Source organism: Cariama cristata, unplaced genomic scaffold (assembly GCF_000690535.1).
Source record: "Cariama cristata isolate BGI_N322 unplaced genomic scaffold, ASM69053v1 scaffold7279, whole genome shotgun sequence".
Classification (NCBI taxonomy): domain Eukaryota; kingdom Metazoa; phylum Chordata; class Aves; order Cariamiformes; family Cariamidae; genus Cariama; species Cariama cristata.
This window is the reverse complement of record NW_009634031.1, coordinates 114,542-132,522: the sequence shown is the minus strand read 5'-3', so window position 1 is coordinate 132,522 and position 17,981 is coordinate 114,542. Positions and strand designations below refer to the sequence as shown.

Sequence of the window (17,981 nt, the reverse complement as noted above, 5' to 3'; positions counted from 1 at the left end):
CCCTTGGAGACCTGCTGGTTTGTAGTTTTCCCTGCTTCCCAGTAAACATCCATCCTGTAATAAGACACTCAGGATTTTGAGGAGGACATCCTCCCACGTTTTTTGGGGGTAGACGGTGTGTCCCAGTGCTGCCAGGGTGACCTGCTGTGGTTGGTGCTTCCTACTGATGCTCTGCCTCTGGGAAGAGATGCTGCGCTGCTACCGAGTGCTCATTGCTGCAGGGACAGGCTGCTTGGAGTGGTATCTTGGCCACACAGGCAGCCTGCCCTGGGCCAGAGGATGCTTGCAGCCATGTGGAAATGCTGGATGTTTTGATGTCTTTGTTTCTAGAGACGAGAGTGTCCCCCTTTGCGCTCTCTTTCCACTGAGCGATGAGGTCTGGCCCTCCCGGCAGCAGTCGCGGTGTATAGCCACAGGCTCTGTGATGCCTTCCCGTCAAGTGCTACCTGGCACGCCTCATGCACCAGGCAGGGGTGTGTAGCTGTGAGGAGACTGATGGACAGGTCTGCAATTCAAAATTAGATCTCGTGCTCGTTAGAAAGTATGACTTGTTATTCCAATATGAAATGATATATTGGCAGAGCTTTTAATGCAGCTAGTAAGACATTCTGAGTTTAAGAGTGAACATAGGACTCCTGACACCCTCAGCAGCTTTTCCTCTACCCCTGAGACAGCAGAGTCTCACAGATAATAGCTGAATTAAATCCTACTGTCGTCTTGGGTTATTATTATGTGATACTATTCCTCTGAAGATGGGGTGTGCCGGCATTGTTCTCCACATGGGAGCCACTGTCGCCACGCTGGCTCTCCGGCAGGGCTTACGGAAGGCTTTGTGCCGCTCTCCGCAGGCTGCAGTTCACTGCAGGGATGCTTCTACTGCAGGATACGGAGCAGCGGCAGGACCAGAAGTGAGCCAAGGAGCTAGAAACAGAGTCCGGGAGAGTGGCCTGACTGCTCCTCTTGCTTTCATGGCACTGCCTCCTGCCCAAATCTCTCTTCAAGCTGTGATCAGATAGTTGTCCAGGTTCTCCCAGGTGAGGCTACCTCCCTGGAGGCCTCTCAAGCAGGGAGAGATGTAAGGGGTCAGGAGAGGGCTCCCTGACACAACTTGCTGTATGCCCTGCTCTGCAGCCTATAGACAGTAGGATGCAGTCTGGTGTCGCACACTTGCAGTCCGTGGTGTCCGATTTATTTAATGGTGTCGCAGCTACGGGATCCTTCCCAGCCTTTGCCTCTCCATCCAAACTTGCCCCACGTAAACCCAGAATGTGAACTGTTGGTTTCACTCTCACGAGGAGATGCCTTACCTTGGATTGGTTGTTCCTCCACATATTCATGTGGCTATTGATCTTTCTTGTGAGTCTTGGCATCTATTTTGTAGTTGTAGCAAGAAAAAGTGTGGGTGCTGTTGTTCAGTAGCTTCAGTAACCTGAAAACTTCTATTCCTGCTCTCTTAGGAACATCGTTTGGATTTCGTTTTGAGTCACACAAATAGTAACCCATGAAAAGGGAGTTTGTAGGTTGGATAACTGCCTCCTAACAAGGCTGTAGATAACCAGAAAAATGATTAATAGGTTTGATCTGATTCAGAATTCCTGGCGATGTAGTTTTCAGTTTGGGCCTATATAATTATTAACTAGAGCTTGCTGTACCAATACTAAAATTCTCAACCAAACTAACTTTTCTACACTGTGTTCCCTCAACATCTGATGATGGCAGCCTGTGAAATACAATTCTATGTGATAAGAAAGGTGACTGTGAGCATCTGTGGGGAGTTGCAGCGCTGATGAGGGACCTTTAGTTGCACGTATTCGGTACCTCAGTCAGTTTTGACCCTCTGGTCCTCTGCTTTTTGCACTAATATTGCTGTTGCTGGGAAGCTTTTCATTTTCATTTATTGTTTTGGGTTTTTTTTTGTCATTTTGTTGTACTGCAAATGGTCATTTAACATGGGCACAGCAGAGCTGGGAGAAGCTGGAGATGGCTCGGTGGATTTTAGCAATAGTGTAATGGGTTTGATTTTCTCAGTTTTCATCAATAATGTGGCAAATACATTTAGCACAGAGTGAAGTGGAGCTAACAGGACATCAAGCAGGCCAGCAAGAAAAGCTTTGCTGTTGTCACCTCTAGCACCAAAAAGCCCATACCAAGCAAGGTTAGTGTCACAGCAGACCATTAGTGTGACAGTGCTATCCCGCTGTTAGCAAGAACGTTACAGATAGCTTCAGAGAAGTAGGAAACAAAAGCTTACCTTGTCTAATGTCATTTTGAGGTATTTCTGTAGTTAAATCCTTTTTCTCTATGAGAGTTTTTTAAACTTTTTTAATTTTTTTTTTTTGTAGATGAATTCAACTGGAAATTTTGTTGCATCCTAAAGCTAAACACAACAAAACCTCCAACAAATGCCAACCAAAATCAGTAAAGTTCTGAAGCGGAAGCCCACCCTGTATTTTTAGTAGGTTGTCTCACAGGCAGCATTGGGGTGATGTCAGGCATTCCTTGGGTGATGTCAGGCATTCCTTGGGTGATGTCAGGCATTCCTTGCGTGACCTCAGCAAGAGTGAAAGCCCTGGGCGCTGCTGCAGCAGAGCGATGCCTGTGCCTTCCCACGGAGAAGCCTGTGCACGGCAGCCTGGTCAGCCCAGACCTGCTCCCTACGACTGCATAATCCACAGGGGCAAAGGGGCATTTAACTCCAGACAAATACATTGGCAATCTGAGTCAGCCGGCATCCACGAGTCATTAAAGGCATGGCTAGGGCTGCCCCAAAACAATGAGAAGTAATTTTTTCTTGTCATAAATAGATAATTTGGGATTAAAAGCTGCTGCAACTGAGAAAACGCTATTTTAATGTGAAATCTGTGTAAAAATATCTGATTACAGAGATAACGTAATCAGCACATGTCTGTGTGTAATGTGTGCTGAAAAGGGGAAACATGGCATATGTTGCCTGAGAAATAAAGCTAAGTGGCAGGGGTAACATTGCATTCTGGATGTTTGAATTAGCATATGTAAGCTTTTCCCTTTGCTAGGATTCAGTTTTGAAATACTCAGTGAACTAGCTAAGCTTAGTTAATTATCTTTTTAATTAGAGGGAGAAGTCAAGAAGTCCTGGATCTGTAATCACAAGAAATCTCAGCTTGGGGTGGGAGAATTTCAGACAACAGCAATATTGAGAAATGTGCAAACCCTATCTTAATGCTAACGGTCTGGTGTTCACCATCCCAAAACTTTCCGAGAATATGTGCCTTAGTGGTAAATAGCTCCTAAACATTCTGGTGAGCTTAATAAAATTTTGCCTTAGGCAAACATCTTTCTGTCTACACGATAGCACTAAACCTAATGTCCCTGTGTTACAGGGGAATTCGGCTGCGCTTTCATAAGAAGTTCTCCAGCACTTATTCAATAGGAGTGTTATGCAAGATGTGCAACCGTAATAGAAAATCATAGAAGACAAGGCTAAAAATGACCTTTGGAGGTCATCTAATCCTGCTGCTGGGAGCGTAACCACTGAGCAGCTTCACCAATTTAGAGGTGCAGGTGGTGTAAATTTGCATTAGTGTAAATCCAACAGTGTGATTTTTTTTTTTTTTTGTATTCAAATAAGGTAGCTGAAAGGGGATGGATTGCAGTAATAACATGTTTTAGTCATGAATATTAATATTGAAGTAATTAAATCAGATGACTAGGAATTACAGGACAGGGAGATACTTTGCGTGTCACTGAATCTGCTCCCCAGTTAGCATAAAACCCTTTCATAAATGTAAGGAGCTGTCAATTAATTACAGAAGGGTTTAAAGTAGCCGTTGCACAGCCTTATTTTTCATCTTCTGTTTATTGAAAGATTATTTAGGTTTCATTGCGAGATGCTGGGTGTGGATTTGAGTGACCAAAATCCGATTTGATAGGCAGGTGTTATATTCCTGCCAACACAGTGCAGGAAGAGCAGCATAACACATGACTTTCCCGTTGAAGTTGAATATACCGTAACCAAACCTTCACTGCCATACATCAAAGTATCACTACATATAACGTGCTAAATTCTTTGCTGAGGTAAATTGTTGGCAGTTTCCCTCATTTATACTGTAAGTGTTTAAAATACACATATTTGGGTGTGACAGCTCTCCAGATTCTGGTGACCTCCTTTAGGAACATGAACACCAAATAGAGCTGAGCCAGTGGAAGCAGAAAATGTTGATGTTAACAGAATTGAGGTGATGCTTGCATTATCATGGAGTTGTGTTTTTTTCTGTTTTCTGGCCGTGAGGATGTAAGGACTGGCTGCTGCTGCTTCAGAGCAGCCCTCTGTCCAGTGTAGCATCTTCTCTTCATGCTGGCCATAAGTTAATGGCTAGGGATCAAGGCAAACAGTACTACTCTTTTCTCCTAATACCTCTAGTCTTCTAAGTATTTTCAACTTGGAGGCTTTTGCTCTGTTTCCTCTGGGATGTCTGCTTTGCTCATCCACTGTATTACCAGTTTTCTCCAAAGTTAAAAGATTCTATATGTTTGGGGTTTTTTAACTTCCATGAAGCAAGTAGCATCTATTGCATTGGTGAGTTTGTCCTTCAAAGTCAGTCAAAAGGAGGTCTGTGGAATCCCCGTACTCAGTTTTTGCAGACAACTATTACAATTTGGATCAGTGTTCTTAAAAAATGCAGAAAAATGGAATTTTAGTCATTGAGTTAAAACACTTATTGAGCATTACTTTCTGAGTGTATGTCAGTACTAGAGGCATTGCATTTCCTACTCTTTACCTTAAATACTCCTCTGGTCATTAGATAAAATCCCTTCCACCTGCCATACTGGGCTTGTTACTCAAGCTCATTTGAACAAGTAGAAGTGTAGACTGAACCCTGGAGTTTTGGCTTTCTGTGGGGTTCTGATCTAGTTGCTTTGCAGGGAGCTAATAGGCGGGTAGAGGACCTCAGTCTTTAAGAAGTTCTCCAGTGCAATCCTACAGTTGCCTGTGAGTTGTAACTCTCTAGTCTCTGCAAAAAAACAAACCCAGGGGAAAAAAAAAAAGTATTAGAATTTAACATGACATCTTCAACCATTCTGAAATAGCAGAGGATAATCTAGCTTAAAGAACATTATGATTAAAGAAATTAAAGAACACTTGATAGACTGAGATCAGGTTCAGTCACACAAAACCGGATAAAACCAAGGCACAACCATGCCTTTGGCAGCAATGTCAGTGTTTGATAAAGTTTGACATAACCCCAAAATATCTACGAGCTTCAAGAGTGTGGATGTCAAAAGAAAGAGATCAGCTACGTAAATATTGATGTTCTCTAATAACATGTTATAGTGACAGATGTGGAGAAAGGGTGGATTGTCACTGAATTTCCCTAGAAGCAAGATACTACTGTGTCTCTAATAATTTGGAAAAGAATTGTAGTTCAACCCTGGAATGAAGCACAATGCAGGGATCACGTTTTCAGTGATGCTAAGTGCACAGGAAGCTCAAGTAGGGAAGCTCATTTGGTAGGAATCCATTCCTGAGCATGGGAATTGTTCAAAATTGTTGCTCCTGTAGAAGTCCTTAGCGGAGGAAGATGGGAAGGAGCAGAAATAATGAAAACAAGAAGCCCACAGGTGACGAAACTGGCAGTTTGACTACTGCAGTGTCATGTCTCTGTGGTCAGATCTTGTTTAGATGCGGGCCCAAATTAATTGTTTCTCTGTTTTTATTTGAGTATGTATTTGATCTCAACATAGTTAACAGTTTCTGAGCTATTACCCAGAACACAGTAGTTGATCTTTTATGGTGTTAATACAGATTCTGTTTTTCCCTGGTTGTGTTCTTGGCAGATTTGTGTTTGGAAGTTGACTGGAAGCAGTCTACAACTTAAGTGTAAGATTCTGCAAATAAGGGAGGGCTTTTCTGTGTACTTGTAGGTCTGTGAAAATGAGCAACATGAGATAAATCTGGGGAAAGATAAAACACAAAAAGGTTTTATGACTAGGGATCATCTTGTTTGCGCAGGTTATGCTTCAGAGCAGTGGTTGCCTGACACATTGTAGCATCTTACTAAATGCTTTATTATAAGATAACAGTAATGTTATGGAAGTGATGCTTTGTCTCTGTACTGCTTTCCCTTTGGGAGACATTTGTTTTCAGCTCAGATACTGAGCAGTTCATTCTGCTTCAGTTTTAAATTGCTTAATTGTCTTGTGAAAATTTTCCTGGAATGACAATGGGAGTGGTATCAGGTAACTATTTTCTGGATGGCATTTTAAGATTTGCTCTTTATTTAGAGCTCTTTACTGATCTCCAGGCAGGTTAAGAATAGATGGATCATACAGGCCTTCTCATAAATAGTTTTAAGATGCAACTTTTTGTTTGTTTGATTTAAAGTTTGGTGACAGTGTTTCACTTTGTGTATTTTCAATTCCTCTGCCTCTGATGTCCTTGACTGGCTTTTCTGCTCGTTTTTTCCTCTAAGCTCATAGCATCACAGCATAAATATATTAACAGATACTGAAATATATATGCATCTAGTCTATGTGTCAAGAAGACTCACGTAAATAAGGATTTGCTAGATCAAGCCTTTGGTAGATGACCTAATTTTCCATTTTAATCAGATTACAAAAAGAGATTTAAATAACTGTTTCACACTTTAGAAGGGTTAACAGGCACAGAGATTTCAGACCAAATCCTCAGCTGATATGAACTGGCATCGGGAAGTTGTGAACTGACAGCAGAGTTGTGTGGTTTGAAGCAGCAGAGATCTCAGCTCTGGACTCCCAACATTTAAGTGAAGAAATAAAACTGAGAGGCAAATGTTGCCAAGAGGTATACGTTGTATGAGGAGCTAATCAGTGGTAAACCAGAAAATTACAAAAGACCCAGAGTTGAAGAGCATCCGGAAGGGAGCTTGCATGAAATGGGCTGGTGGGCACAGCTGGGAAATTGGACTGGAGCGTGAAGTCCAAGCCCAAGCTAACGTAGTAGTGGACTCGTAACCAATGAATGAATATGGCTAGCGCCAAAGAAAGGGCCTCCTTCGCTCCCTCTGAAAAGATGGGTCCACAGAAACCATCTTATGTTGAAAACAACAGAGAGAAGAGATGAGATGTGCTGGGAGCTATTGCCTATGTTAATGGCCATAATGGTGAGGGAGCTTCTGCGGCTCCTCCCAAAAGTGCTGCTGCTGGGAAGGAAGCTGATTTGATGGGAGGGACCCTGTCGTACATCGTTAATTGAATAAGCTGTTCATCTTCTAAGTGCTCATCTGAGCTGGGCTTAGCGACTCTCCAGAGATGCACTCATCACTAGCTATGAAAATCCTTACGCAGCAGAGCGTGCAGAACCTTCTTTCCCTTTTATTGTACAATGCTATTTTTAATCCAGTGCCTTGCTGTGTATTAATAATTTTTGACAAATTACTGTGTGTTGTCTTCATGTTGTGTAAATTCCCATGCACTATCTGTGTGTGCATATTTTAGCCTATTGCAGTCTCGTAAGAGCAGTAAATGACACCTCATTTCCCATCACCTTAATTTTATGGGCAGGCTGGCGTGGTGATTAGGTATCGGCGGAAACTGGTGCACAAATTCATCTGTCAGTTTAAACCAGTGAACAGCTCTGTTGTCAATGTTCGCTTTGCAGGGTTATATCAACTGACAGTACTGCCCAGATACCCATGGATTCTGTACCGTTAATCATCAGAGATATAATTTGACTAGCTACATGGTAGTATGGGTACAAATGTCTTACTGGAATTGACATCTTAGAGAATGTAGAGTGGATCATTGAGTCAGGAGTGGGCACGTGGTGGACTTCGTGTACATACAAGGAGGTGCAAGAGCGACAGCAGTGTTTCTGCATTGACAAGGTATCTTTTTTCTTACAGTCAAGTGCTACTTTCTCAGGCACCTATGTCACTTAGATACAGGACTTTAAGAGCAGAAATTCTGTGTGACCTAACAAATACGTGATGATAAATCTTTCGGATGCTTTTAGAGATGGATCACGGATCTACTCTTCTTACATAAAGTTCTTGGGAACAGAGCAGGCTAGGAGTGACTCATATTCTCCATAACCAACCAGATTAGCTTATGAAGGTCAGTACTTGTCAATAGAGTGGGCAGGATTTTGCTCTTCAACCAAGCCCACATAGCAAAGCAGTGCTGTGAGAACGTGTCCTGGCGTGCGTGGGGTGAGCACAGGCTGTGAGCAGCACTGTGCCCTGGGCTGTCGTGCTATCAGCCAGGCTCCAAACCCTCTCGATGCCCTGGGGACACACATCTGGTTTCTAGCACAGGCTCAAGCCGTGACAACATGTCCCTAGCAGAAGCTGAGGCTTGAACCTCCGTGCCAGCAAGCTGCTGTATTCCCCGCAGGCAAGGTCACAGCTTGCGTGGGGAGGCCACGTGTGTGCCACCAGACATCCACGGGATGGACCGAAGGGGCCTCTTTGACCGTGTCTTCCTGCAGAAGGCTCTCTTCTCTTTCTGGGCTTTTCAGTGGTGACTTGGTGGGGTAACACGTTATTCTTGTGGAGTATTTCCAAAATACAGTGCAACCTCACAGAACTTGGGGGGTGGGTTGGAAGAACTCAAGTCTGTGTTGCCTTTCTGTAATATACCTTGTGTCTGAGAAGGAACCGCCTTAAAGTGCAGCAGTTTAGATTTGCAAGGAATGAAGAATTGGATTAATTCTGATACCGGGGTTATTTGCACTGCCCTTGAGAGGAGCAGAGCTGAATGTTTAACGGACATTTAGGAGAGACAATCTGCTGTGAGTACAAGTCAGAATGTGGCACAGGCTCTGACACTAGTAAACACAAGCAGATCTCTGTGGATAATACGAGTGTTTTTTTTTCTTTTTGATTTTTAGAATCAACCTTGTCCTATGTTAGGCAGCTGGAGGCAAGAGTAAGACAGCTGGAGGAGGAAAATCGCATGCTGCCCCAGGTGGGTGACTTCTGTTGGTGGGAACAGTAGCTGGCAGCTAGACAGCAACGCTCCAGTCTTCGTGCTTGAGATAAAAGCAGTATTACTTGTCATTTGACGTTACTTTGGGTAACCAAAGGCACTCACATCTATTTGTTCATCTTGCTCGTGATTGAGTTGGGTATTTATTTAAGGCTATGACAATGCTTTCATTAATTTTTTTTTCTCCTTTGCAGGTGTTGATAGCTTGCTAAGAAAAATTAACTGGAAGCCGCTACTTATAATTAATTTAAGGGTTGAAAATTACAGTGAACTGACCCTTTACATTCTGGTTTTATTCCAAGAGCTTCTTGTTATTAAAATGTCAAGAACCTTTTATAGTTAACCAAAATATTTTGCTCTTTTTAGAGAGCAATGTTTTACTTAAAACATTGCAAATGTTTTAAGTAATAATAATTGGGTTATATTATTTTTAATGTTTTGAGGAATATATTAGATATGTAAATGCAAGACTGAAATTAAATTAAATAAATAAGCAAATACGAAGTTAAAGGTTTTCCCAATATGTTTTTAAAAATGAAAAATTTTGAAGTTCGTTAGGAATGTCAAAGACACTTGTAATTTTTTATATGTACACGTACATACCAACACATGTTTCTGTTATATTTCATTAAGTAATCCTTAGAAAAATCTATAAAGTCTCCAAATGAAGTTGTCCGCTGGAAGAAAAAAGAAGTTGCATTTTGTTTAAATCAAATACTAGTTTAAGTGAAGACATTGGTCTGAAGGAGGAGAGTGCGTTTTATTGAACTTGGCACTGTTACTTGAATGTAAAATCCGAGATAACAGTGACATGTAGTAAGAAGTAAAATCCACTGGCTCAGATTTACTCGTTTATATAAGCTAAGATTAGCTAGAAGATCTCAGCCCCAGGTTAACAAATTTCCTTAAGGCAGATTTTAAGTAAAATATGGTGGTTTTTTTCCTCGCCTGTAATACGACAGTTGGAAGGTCTCTGTAGCTCTTGTTCAGCTCTTGACTTGCTCGGAGACCTTGAGCAATTTATGTAACTTCTCTGTACCCTAATTTTTTGACCTGGAAAAGGAGGACAGCAAGAATGGTTAAATGTCTGTTCATAAACATGTATACAACCTTCAATAGGAAAGACAAAGGCTGAGCTTCAGGGATAAACAATATTATTTTCTTGTCAAGAGTGGTGTTCAGGGCAAATGTTAACAAACCTTGCTGAAAAATACCCTTGTGGTTTGTCTTGGATCTGGAACAATGCTGGGGGATAAATTGTGCGGAACGTTCTTTGTGGGCAAAATCTTTAGAAGTGGCCATGTGTTTTATTTGTCTGGGGTTTGAGGTGCTCAGGTGGAGACCCATGAAATCCATTACTAGATCTTGCCAAAGACTGGAACACCCGCATTGTGGGTGTTGAGTTGATTGAAAATATCTCAGATGAGGTGCCAAACCCAGAAAATAGTGCTTGTGAAAATAGCACCTAAGCCTGTAGCTGTTGCAAAAGTTAATTGAATCAAAAGATGCTGATTGGGGAGTTTTGAAGGGGAAGAACTAGGTGAGCAAACCTGCAAACTGCTTTCTGTTTTTAAATACAGAGGTCAGAGTTTGTCTTATGTTTGGTTTTCTTGGCACAAGGATCTGTAGTAGACTTCTGAAAAATGTCCTAATATCTCTGGATACTTTATTATAAGAAATAACGAGTGACAAAGGTTCATGTTTCCTGGCATATCTTACTCACCTTTCATCCTGAAGAAAGTCATTGCTTTGGGGAGAGGAAGGAAATGTAGACACCAAGCTTATTCCGACTTCGCATTTGATTACCTCGGCATTACACTTGCATGAGTTCGTTTTGGGGGTTTGTTGTTCCTGTGAGTAACACCTTGAATGCGCTATTGGCAGCAATCAGGCCCTGTCACAAAGTCAAGGCTGCAGGATGGAAATGCATAGGCTCCTGGCACTGGTTTGATTCCATTTAATGGGAGGAATGGGAGTTTGTTGGGCGTTAAGCCAAGCCAAGTGCTTTTGACAAATCCGCTGAAAATACATGATGAGCTGCACTACTGATGAAGGTTTTTGGCACAGGTCTTACTCAGTTACGGTGTTGTGCCTTAAAACGTCAGCAGTGCTTCAGTAAGAGAGTGCCTTTTGCTTTTTGCGTCGCACCTCTTTGATGGCATACTGGAGCACTGGGAGGGTTTGGGAGTTGCAGGACTGCACTTGCTATCAGAGAGGTGATGACTGGCACTCGTGAGTCTGATGCCTCTGCTAGGTCTGTACTGAAGAGTCCTTGCCTTGCTTTCTGAAGCTTTTTTTTCTCTCCTGCCTTGCTTTTCTTCTTTGTCCTCTTTGCTTTCAATATCCTTTCTCTTCTCCCTTTTCTGCTTATGTGTCACTCATGAAAATGCACTGGCACATTTGTTGACAACTTCTTCAGATAAATCACTCCTTTTGTCTGTCACTTAGGTGTGGTTCTTTTCCAATTTCTTTTGCTTTGCTTGTCTCCCTCCATACATATTAGTTTTCAAAACCCCACAGACCTCTAATGTAAAGATTTTATTAATATTTAGTGGCAAGAACATTTCCAGAGAAAATGGTTTTAAGTGCTGCCATCACTGTTCAAATGGAATCTCAGTTTTAGTTCACTCTGCTGCTTTGTCAGGGGAAATGCGGTACCACCACTGAGTCAATACTTTAGTTTGATCAGGTTAATAGAAAAGGTATAAAAATATGCATATTCACTTAAGACTGTTAATGTCTCTTCCTGTGCTGCACAGTTGTTCTGGTAGTGGTTTATAGCACAGTAGTGGGTTTAAGAGTTATGAGAAGCCATAGACGTGTTGTAGGCTTGCTGTGTTGGTGAGAGCTGTAATTAGCTGTTCTTTTGTTGTTGTTCTTTTTTTGCTTCTCTCAGATAGCATGTAACAAGATATGATCCAGACCTTTTCAATTTCTGGCCACAAATAGGAATTTTGTGCAAGAAAGCGGATACTTTCCAAGATTCACGGTACACAGCTGGGGTCTTCTGTTGAGAATGCCAATGTGTGCCGGCTGCGCCCAAGACAAGGGTGTGCAGCTTGCACTGGTGCTTCTCAAATGCTCGTGTAGGTAAGAGTGTGTGACAGCAGCATGTAGAGGCAAAAGGATTTGAGCAAGAACATTTGTGGTTTGCTGGATGGATTTCAGGCCAGAGTAGTTCCCCCATTGGGGCTGGGGCAGGAAAGCTCTCTGCAGCATATGGGCTCTGGCAGTGCCTTCTGCTGCCTCAAAATGTACGTGAAACTACAGCATCACTGTGGATTGAGTTTTGCCACTAACATGAAAAAAAAAGAACCTAACAAAATCCCATGATAGTATGACCAGTGCTCTAGCCAGATGTGGTGGTTGACCCTGGCTGGATGCTGGATGCCCACCACAGCTGCTCTGTCACTCCTCTCATCAGCCAGAGACGGGAGAGAAAATATAACGAAAGGTTCGTGGGTTGAGATGAGGACAAGGAGAGATCACTTGCCAGTTACTGGCACGGGCAAAACAGACTCAATTTGGGGAAATTAGTTTAATTTATTACCAATCAGATCAGAGTAGTATAATGAGAAATAAAAACTAAAGCTTAAAACACCTTCCCCCCACCCCTCCCTTCTTCCCGGGCTCAACTTCACTCCCCATTTTTCTCTCCTTCCTCCCCATCAGTGGCGGAGGGGGACAGGGAATGGGGCTTGGGGTCAGTTCATCACTTCTCATCTCTGACGCTCTTTTGTCCTCAGGGGAGGACTCCTCACCCTCTGCCCCTGCTCCAGCCTGGGGTCCCTCCCACGGCAGACAGCCCTCCACGGCTACCACCATCGCTGATGGGCGCTGATGGGCTGGGCCTTGGCCAGCGGTGTGTCCGTCTTGGAGCCGGCTGGTGTTGGCTCTGTCGGACACGGGGGAAGCTTCCAGCAGCTTCTCACAGAAGCACCCCCCCGCCCTGCTACCAAAACCTTGCCACGCAAACCCAATACACCAGAACAGTGTGCCTGCACATACTGTAATGAAGATATGCAGCAATAATTAATAAAATACGTGAGGACCAAACAATGGATTCTGCTCCCAGTTACAGCTTCCTGGGCTGTGACAGATCTGTTACATCAGTGAGTAACTTCAGATAGCTGAAAACAGGAGTTGAAGTCCCGGATCTGATGTTGCGTGTAACAGCTATCCCTGCCGTACGCTGGGGGAAGCGAGATCAGGGTCTGGCATCCACATGTCAATTAACTGAAGATATCCCTGAATTTTCATAGGGGGAGTATTTCAGGGCTGATAAGCTCAGCTGAAATATTATGGAAATGCGGACATCTGTCATATAATGGCAGTGAATGCATTTGCAAGATATACTTGGCAAGCCACCCAATTTAAATTGCTTCAGTTCTTATTTGTTTCATGGGAGGAGGGAGCAAGAGGCAGAGGTGGAGAATTGTCAGACACTTCCCCCTTCTAACTGTTTGTCCTTGTAATTTAGCTTTACCTTTTAATGAACGGGAAAGGAACTATTGCCAAGATGCCGCTTTCTGAACAAGCAATCTGCATGGGTCGGTGGGGCCAGAGCCTGGATGCGAGGAGCTGAGCTCCCGGCTTCTGCAGCACGCAGCACCAAAGCCATGAGGCAGGTGGGGTGCAGGGCAGAACTGGAGCCCTTCTGCTCCCTCTCACGCGTGGGCTTTTCTGCCTCTGTTTCCTCACTCGTTCCTTGACAAGTCGTTTGGTCCTTTTCCATCTCTTTTTGTTATATCTCTTTCTGTTGCTTCGGGCACTTTGTTTGGTTTTTTGCATCCTTGCTAGCCTTTTCCAGTCCTGGTATGTTTATGTGTGAAATAGCAGGCGTGACCCTTAGGCACACACTAGTTTATTTTTAAGCACTTCCAACACTTTCCGTTTCCCTCTTTCTTCCTCCTTCCGTTAGATTATCACATTTTATTTCAACCCATTTCCAAATTGTTCAAAAACCTTTTTTGCTGAGATCTGTGTGTTTTATTTTCCCTCTGCACAGCATGAATCTAATTAGAAGATGGGAACTGTTTGGTTAGGTTTTTTTTTTTGTAAAAATCTGTGTCACTCAGTCTAATACTGTTTGTCTCCTCCCTTCCATAGCATGTAGTAGAATAGGGAATCCTTCAACCACAATGTAATTAAAACCCATTGAACAAACCCACGTTACCTAATCATGCCATCAAATATTTGCTGAAACTAAATCAACAGCATCCACCCACCAGGTGCTTTCATGTGCTCTCGTCCTCACTTGAAATTAATAGGTCATTAATGGAGCGACTTCAGTTTACAGCAGCGGAGGTTCTGACCAGTCTTTGTCTCAGGGTGTCCTAAGCCTAGCGCTTCTATCTTGGTTGGCATGGGCAGGCTGAATGGCAAGAGCTTATGGGCTTGATGTTACCAAGGTACAAATTCAAGAAAAACCTGATGTACAAAAGAGTTGCAGTTCAGAGAGAAGGACAGATTTTCTTCTCTCCCCCCCGCCTCCTCCCCCAGTAATTTCCAAAAGTCTGGAGTTACTTTGTACTCATGATTTTCTAGTAGAGTCCACTGAATCTTCCAGATTTTAAATAGTGGTGGTCTTTATATGTGTGGCCTTCAAGACTTGGAGGTGCTACAGCCCAGGACCTTTTTCTCTTATACGTTCATTAGCAAAAGGGGTTTATGAAGGGCCTGCTGAAAATGGTTGTTTCTGAAGGTCTGTAGCCAGCAATGGTTTTGGCTGCTCAGAAATCTGAATGTGCTTCAAATATGCTATGAGGCTATGTGGATTTCAGCAGCGATATGCAGAAGTAGCGGTTTCTGCTGAGGTCTTTGAGAACAGGAATTATGGCGAATAACTGCAGCATTTTAAAATTGTCTTTTAATTGCCAGGAATGTTCCCTGAAAAAAATGGTTGCCATTTTGTTTAGTGCGTTATTAATCCAGCAGAGCAACGTACTGCAGTTTATGGCTTTCTGTTTTTCCTTTCTCCTGCCTGTTTGAAACAAGCTGACAAACACAGCCGGTGTTTTCTTTGAGCTAACGAGGAAATTGAGGGCTGAGGAAAACAGAAAAAAGCTTTGAAAATCAGGTAGTGATTGAACTGGTGTGGCAGTTACCCAGCAGGAAGGATATACTTCCCAGTAAATCACTTGCCTCTGGGATAAAAGCCTGCTGGAGAATGAGGTCTTGTGCGTTTGCTGAGTAGGTCTCCGATGGTAAGTGAACAAAGCAGTGCCCAGTGGGCAGGAAAATCGTGTTCTCTCCGAAGCTTTGGTGAGGTGACTGCAGTGTCCTTGGGGCAGAGACGGACTCTGTTTTTTCCTCCTCGGCTGTCCCCGCGTGCCCTGGGGAGGCTGCGAGTCAGGCAACAAGCGGCATGCTTCCTCCGGAGGGGCTGGCAGATAAACTGCTTTGCACTACACTGGTTTTCATTCATGACTGTCCTTATCAACAGTACGGCTTGAAAAAATGATGTTTTCTACTGGCTCAAGTAGAAGGGCTCATGAGTAGTTCTCTCCATCAAAGAATACCCGGTTCTACAGAAGGGTCTTTATTCTGACCGTGCCCAGAGTACAGTGCAGGGTTTGCCGCTGGCACTATGGGAGAATGGCCTGAGTATCCTTAACATTTTGCAGTCAATGTGAGGGAGATGCTAAATTTCCATTCATCTAATTTTTTGTTATGTGGTATTATGGGGTTGAGTCAGATTTCCTGTGCTTTCTATTCACTGGAGTCGCGTGTTGGCATTAGATATTTTGTAGATTTGCTTCCAACAGAAAATGGATCTGCACATTTAGCGATTGCACTCTCTTATCTTTGTGACAAAATGTACACGGGATATTATGTGGGTTTTACCTACATGAGACAATGCGCTTTCTGCAGCGACATAATCTGCACAGAGTACACGTTGGACTCAGAGGCAGCTACGTGCAAACCGTGCTGTGGCTTGGGCACAAGGGCTGGGCAGGGGCCATAGGGAAGGTTCATAGTGTAGGATGAGCAAGAAAAAGTGTATTATTTCTCAGAGGTTGATGTTGTGCAGCACTGTTTATTCAAAATTGCTCAAGATGTTTAAAGTTAATGAAGATTTCAGCGCTATAAAGCCATGACTTCATCCCTTCTCTCTGATTTGGTTCCACTTCCACAGCTTTGCTGCTGGATAATAAATGAAAAGATCTGTCCAAAACACGTGGGCGCATGGGATGCCTACTTTGAGTGGCGAAATGCAAGTGTGGAGCTAGAGAAGAGGAGAAAGGGAACAGGATTTCTCCTCCTGTCCTCAAGGTCCTGCGCAGGATCCAGTTGGAATCTGGGTTGGGCAGTGGCAGGGAAGGGACACGGTGCAAGGAAACGCAGGTCAGGTTTTGGTGGAAGGTTAAACGTTGCCATGCTCCCCGCTGGCAAGCAGCAGCTGTGACGATAGGTCTGAAAAGCGTGCTTTTCGAGTCTCCTAAGGCACCTTGGTTTCAGATACCACCACTTTGGCAAAGTGCCTTTTCCTCCTGTTTTCCTTTGCTGACTCAGAAACTCGTAATGCAGTCAGTAGTGCTGAAGTGTCTTCAGGCGCACAGGACTTGCTGAGGAACAGGAGACCCATGTTCAGGCTGCTCCCATCCCTGTCGTTTGCTGGAAGAAGCTTCCTCCAAAGAAGGAAGAAGCTGAACTGCCTCTGTGGAGTGGCCTCACCTGAGATGAGAAGTCCCTGAGCTGGAGGATGGGGCTTCAGGGCTGCAAAACCTGCCTTAAAAAATAAGGAAAGCTTATGTCTCTTATCAAGGACAGAGGGAGAAGGATGTCTACAGGGGAAATACTGATTTTTCAGTCTCCTTCCAACATGTGTTGAGAATGCTGTCTGCTTAAAGCAGCATGTTCACAACAAGCATCTCATTCTCATGAAGGGAGACGAAAATGTGCTGCATATGGCATAGAAGAGGCTGTGAAGGACAGCAGCCTGGAGGAAGGCCTGAACTCTGACAGCAGCACAATTTGCAGGACTTTCGGATTTTCTCATATTCAGGAGGTTTAAGATGTACAATCTGAACTAGTTTTCCCAGCCTTTTAGTAGCAATATTTATATTTTAACATTCAAAACTGACCAAAATCTTTGCTGGCCCTGGAGTCAGTAAAGAAACAGAATATTTTGACTCATAAAAACCCCAAAGCTGACCGAGGGAATTTATCCTAAGTCAGAATAGCTCCAGTCTGCTTTATTACCCCTTTTCCTTCCTCTTTCATTTCCTTTCCCAAAGTATAGCATTAAGTCTGTCCAGTCACTAACAGATCTATAAATCCTTCCCAAAGAAAAATAAGTCATAAACCTCCCTCCATACATCACAGCAGATTGATAATAGTCATTGCTGCGGAGAATTGTAGGATGATACACTGGGCGCTGCCCTAAGTGTGTGCCAGTATTGTCAGCCTGGTTATGAGAGACATTAGTGCCCACACGTGCGGTTTACACGGCAGGCGTTGCTTGGTGGGAGGGCGGCACTGGAAGACGAGGTCTTGTACCAAATGCAGTTTTACATTCAGAATCAAGGTACCTTCTCTGTGGGCTTAGCATATGCAGCATTCTTTTTTTTTTTAATTGTTTTTAGGGGTTTTTTTTAAATATGAGGTTCAATCCTACAGACAATTGCTGGGATCGAGTGTTCAGTAGTTGCAAGGATTCTCTTTGCAACGTGCGATGTGCCCCTTTGGCACTACTGTGAGCCATGTGGCGTTGGTTACAAAGGCCTGGGTGTATCCTGATGAAGTCAGGCTCAACATATAAACTTGTTTTGGACTGGGGTACTTTTCACTGAAACATTTTCAGGCAGACTGGTTCTGTGAAGTTCAGCCTCGTGTCATCTCTCTGTGCCCTTTTTCTCTCACACCCACCTTCATCTTTCCTATTGTTTAGATTATAGACATCCCCCAAAAGACTGCAACGTGCTATGTGCTTGCTCAGTGGGGCAAATCAGTGCGCATCGGGGCACTGATTCTGATCAGAGGCTCTTTCCGCTGTCATCATTTTTCCTTCAGAAATGCATTTCCCACACATTACA

The 17,981-nt window shown here is 43.5% G+C and overlaps 1 protein-coding gene across 1 annotated transcript in view; it reads left to right on the top strand.

The window, feature by feature from the left end:
• The window catches only part of CCDC85A (coiled-coil domain containing 85A), a gene marked incomplete at its 5' end in the record, with an annotated part of 77,614 nt that overhangs the window by 51,273 nt on the left and 8,360 nt on the right, over positions 1 to 17,981 (top strand). Inside the window, one exon of the mRNA XM_009707009.1 lies at positions 8,846 to 8,922. Coding sequence (XP_009705311.1) covers positions 8,846 to 8,922 — 77 coding nt within the window. The remainder of the gene's footprint in view (positions 1 to 8,845; positions 8,923 to 17,981) is intronic.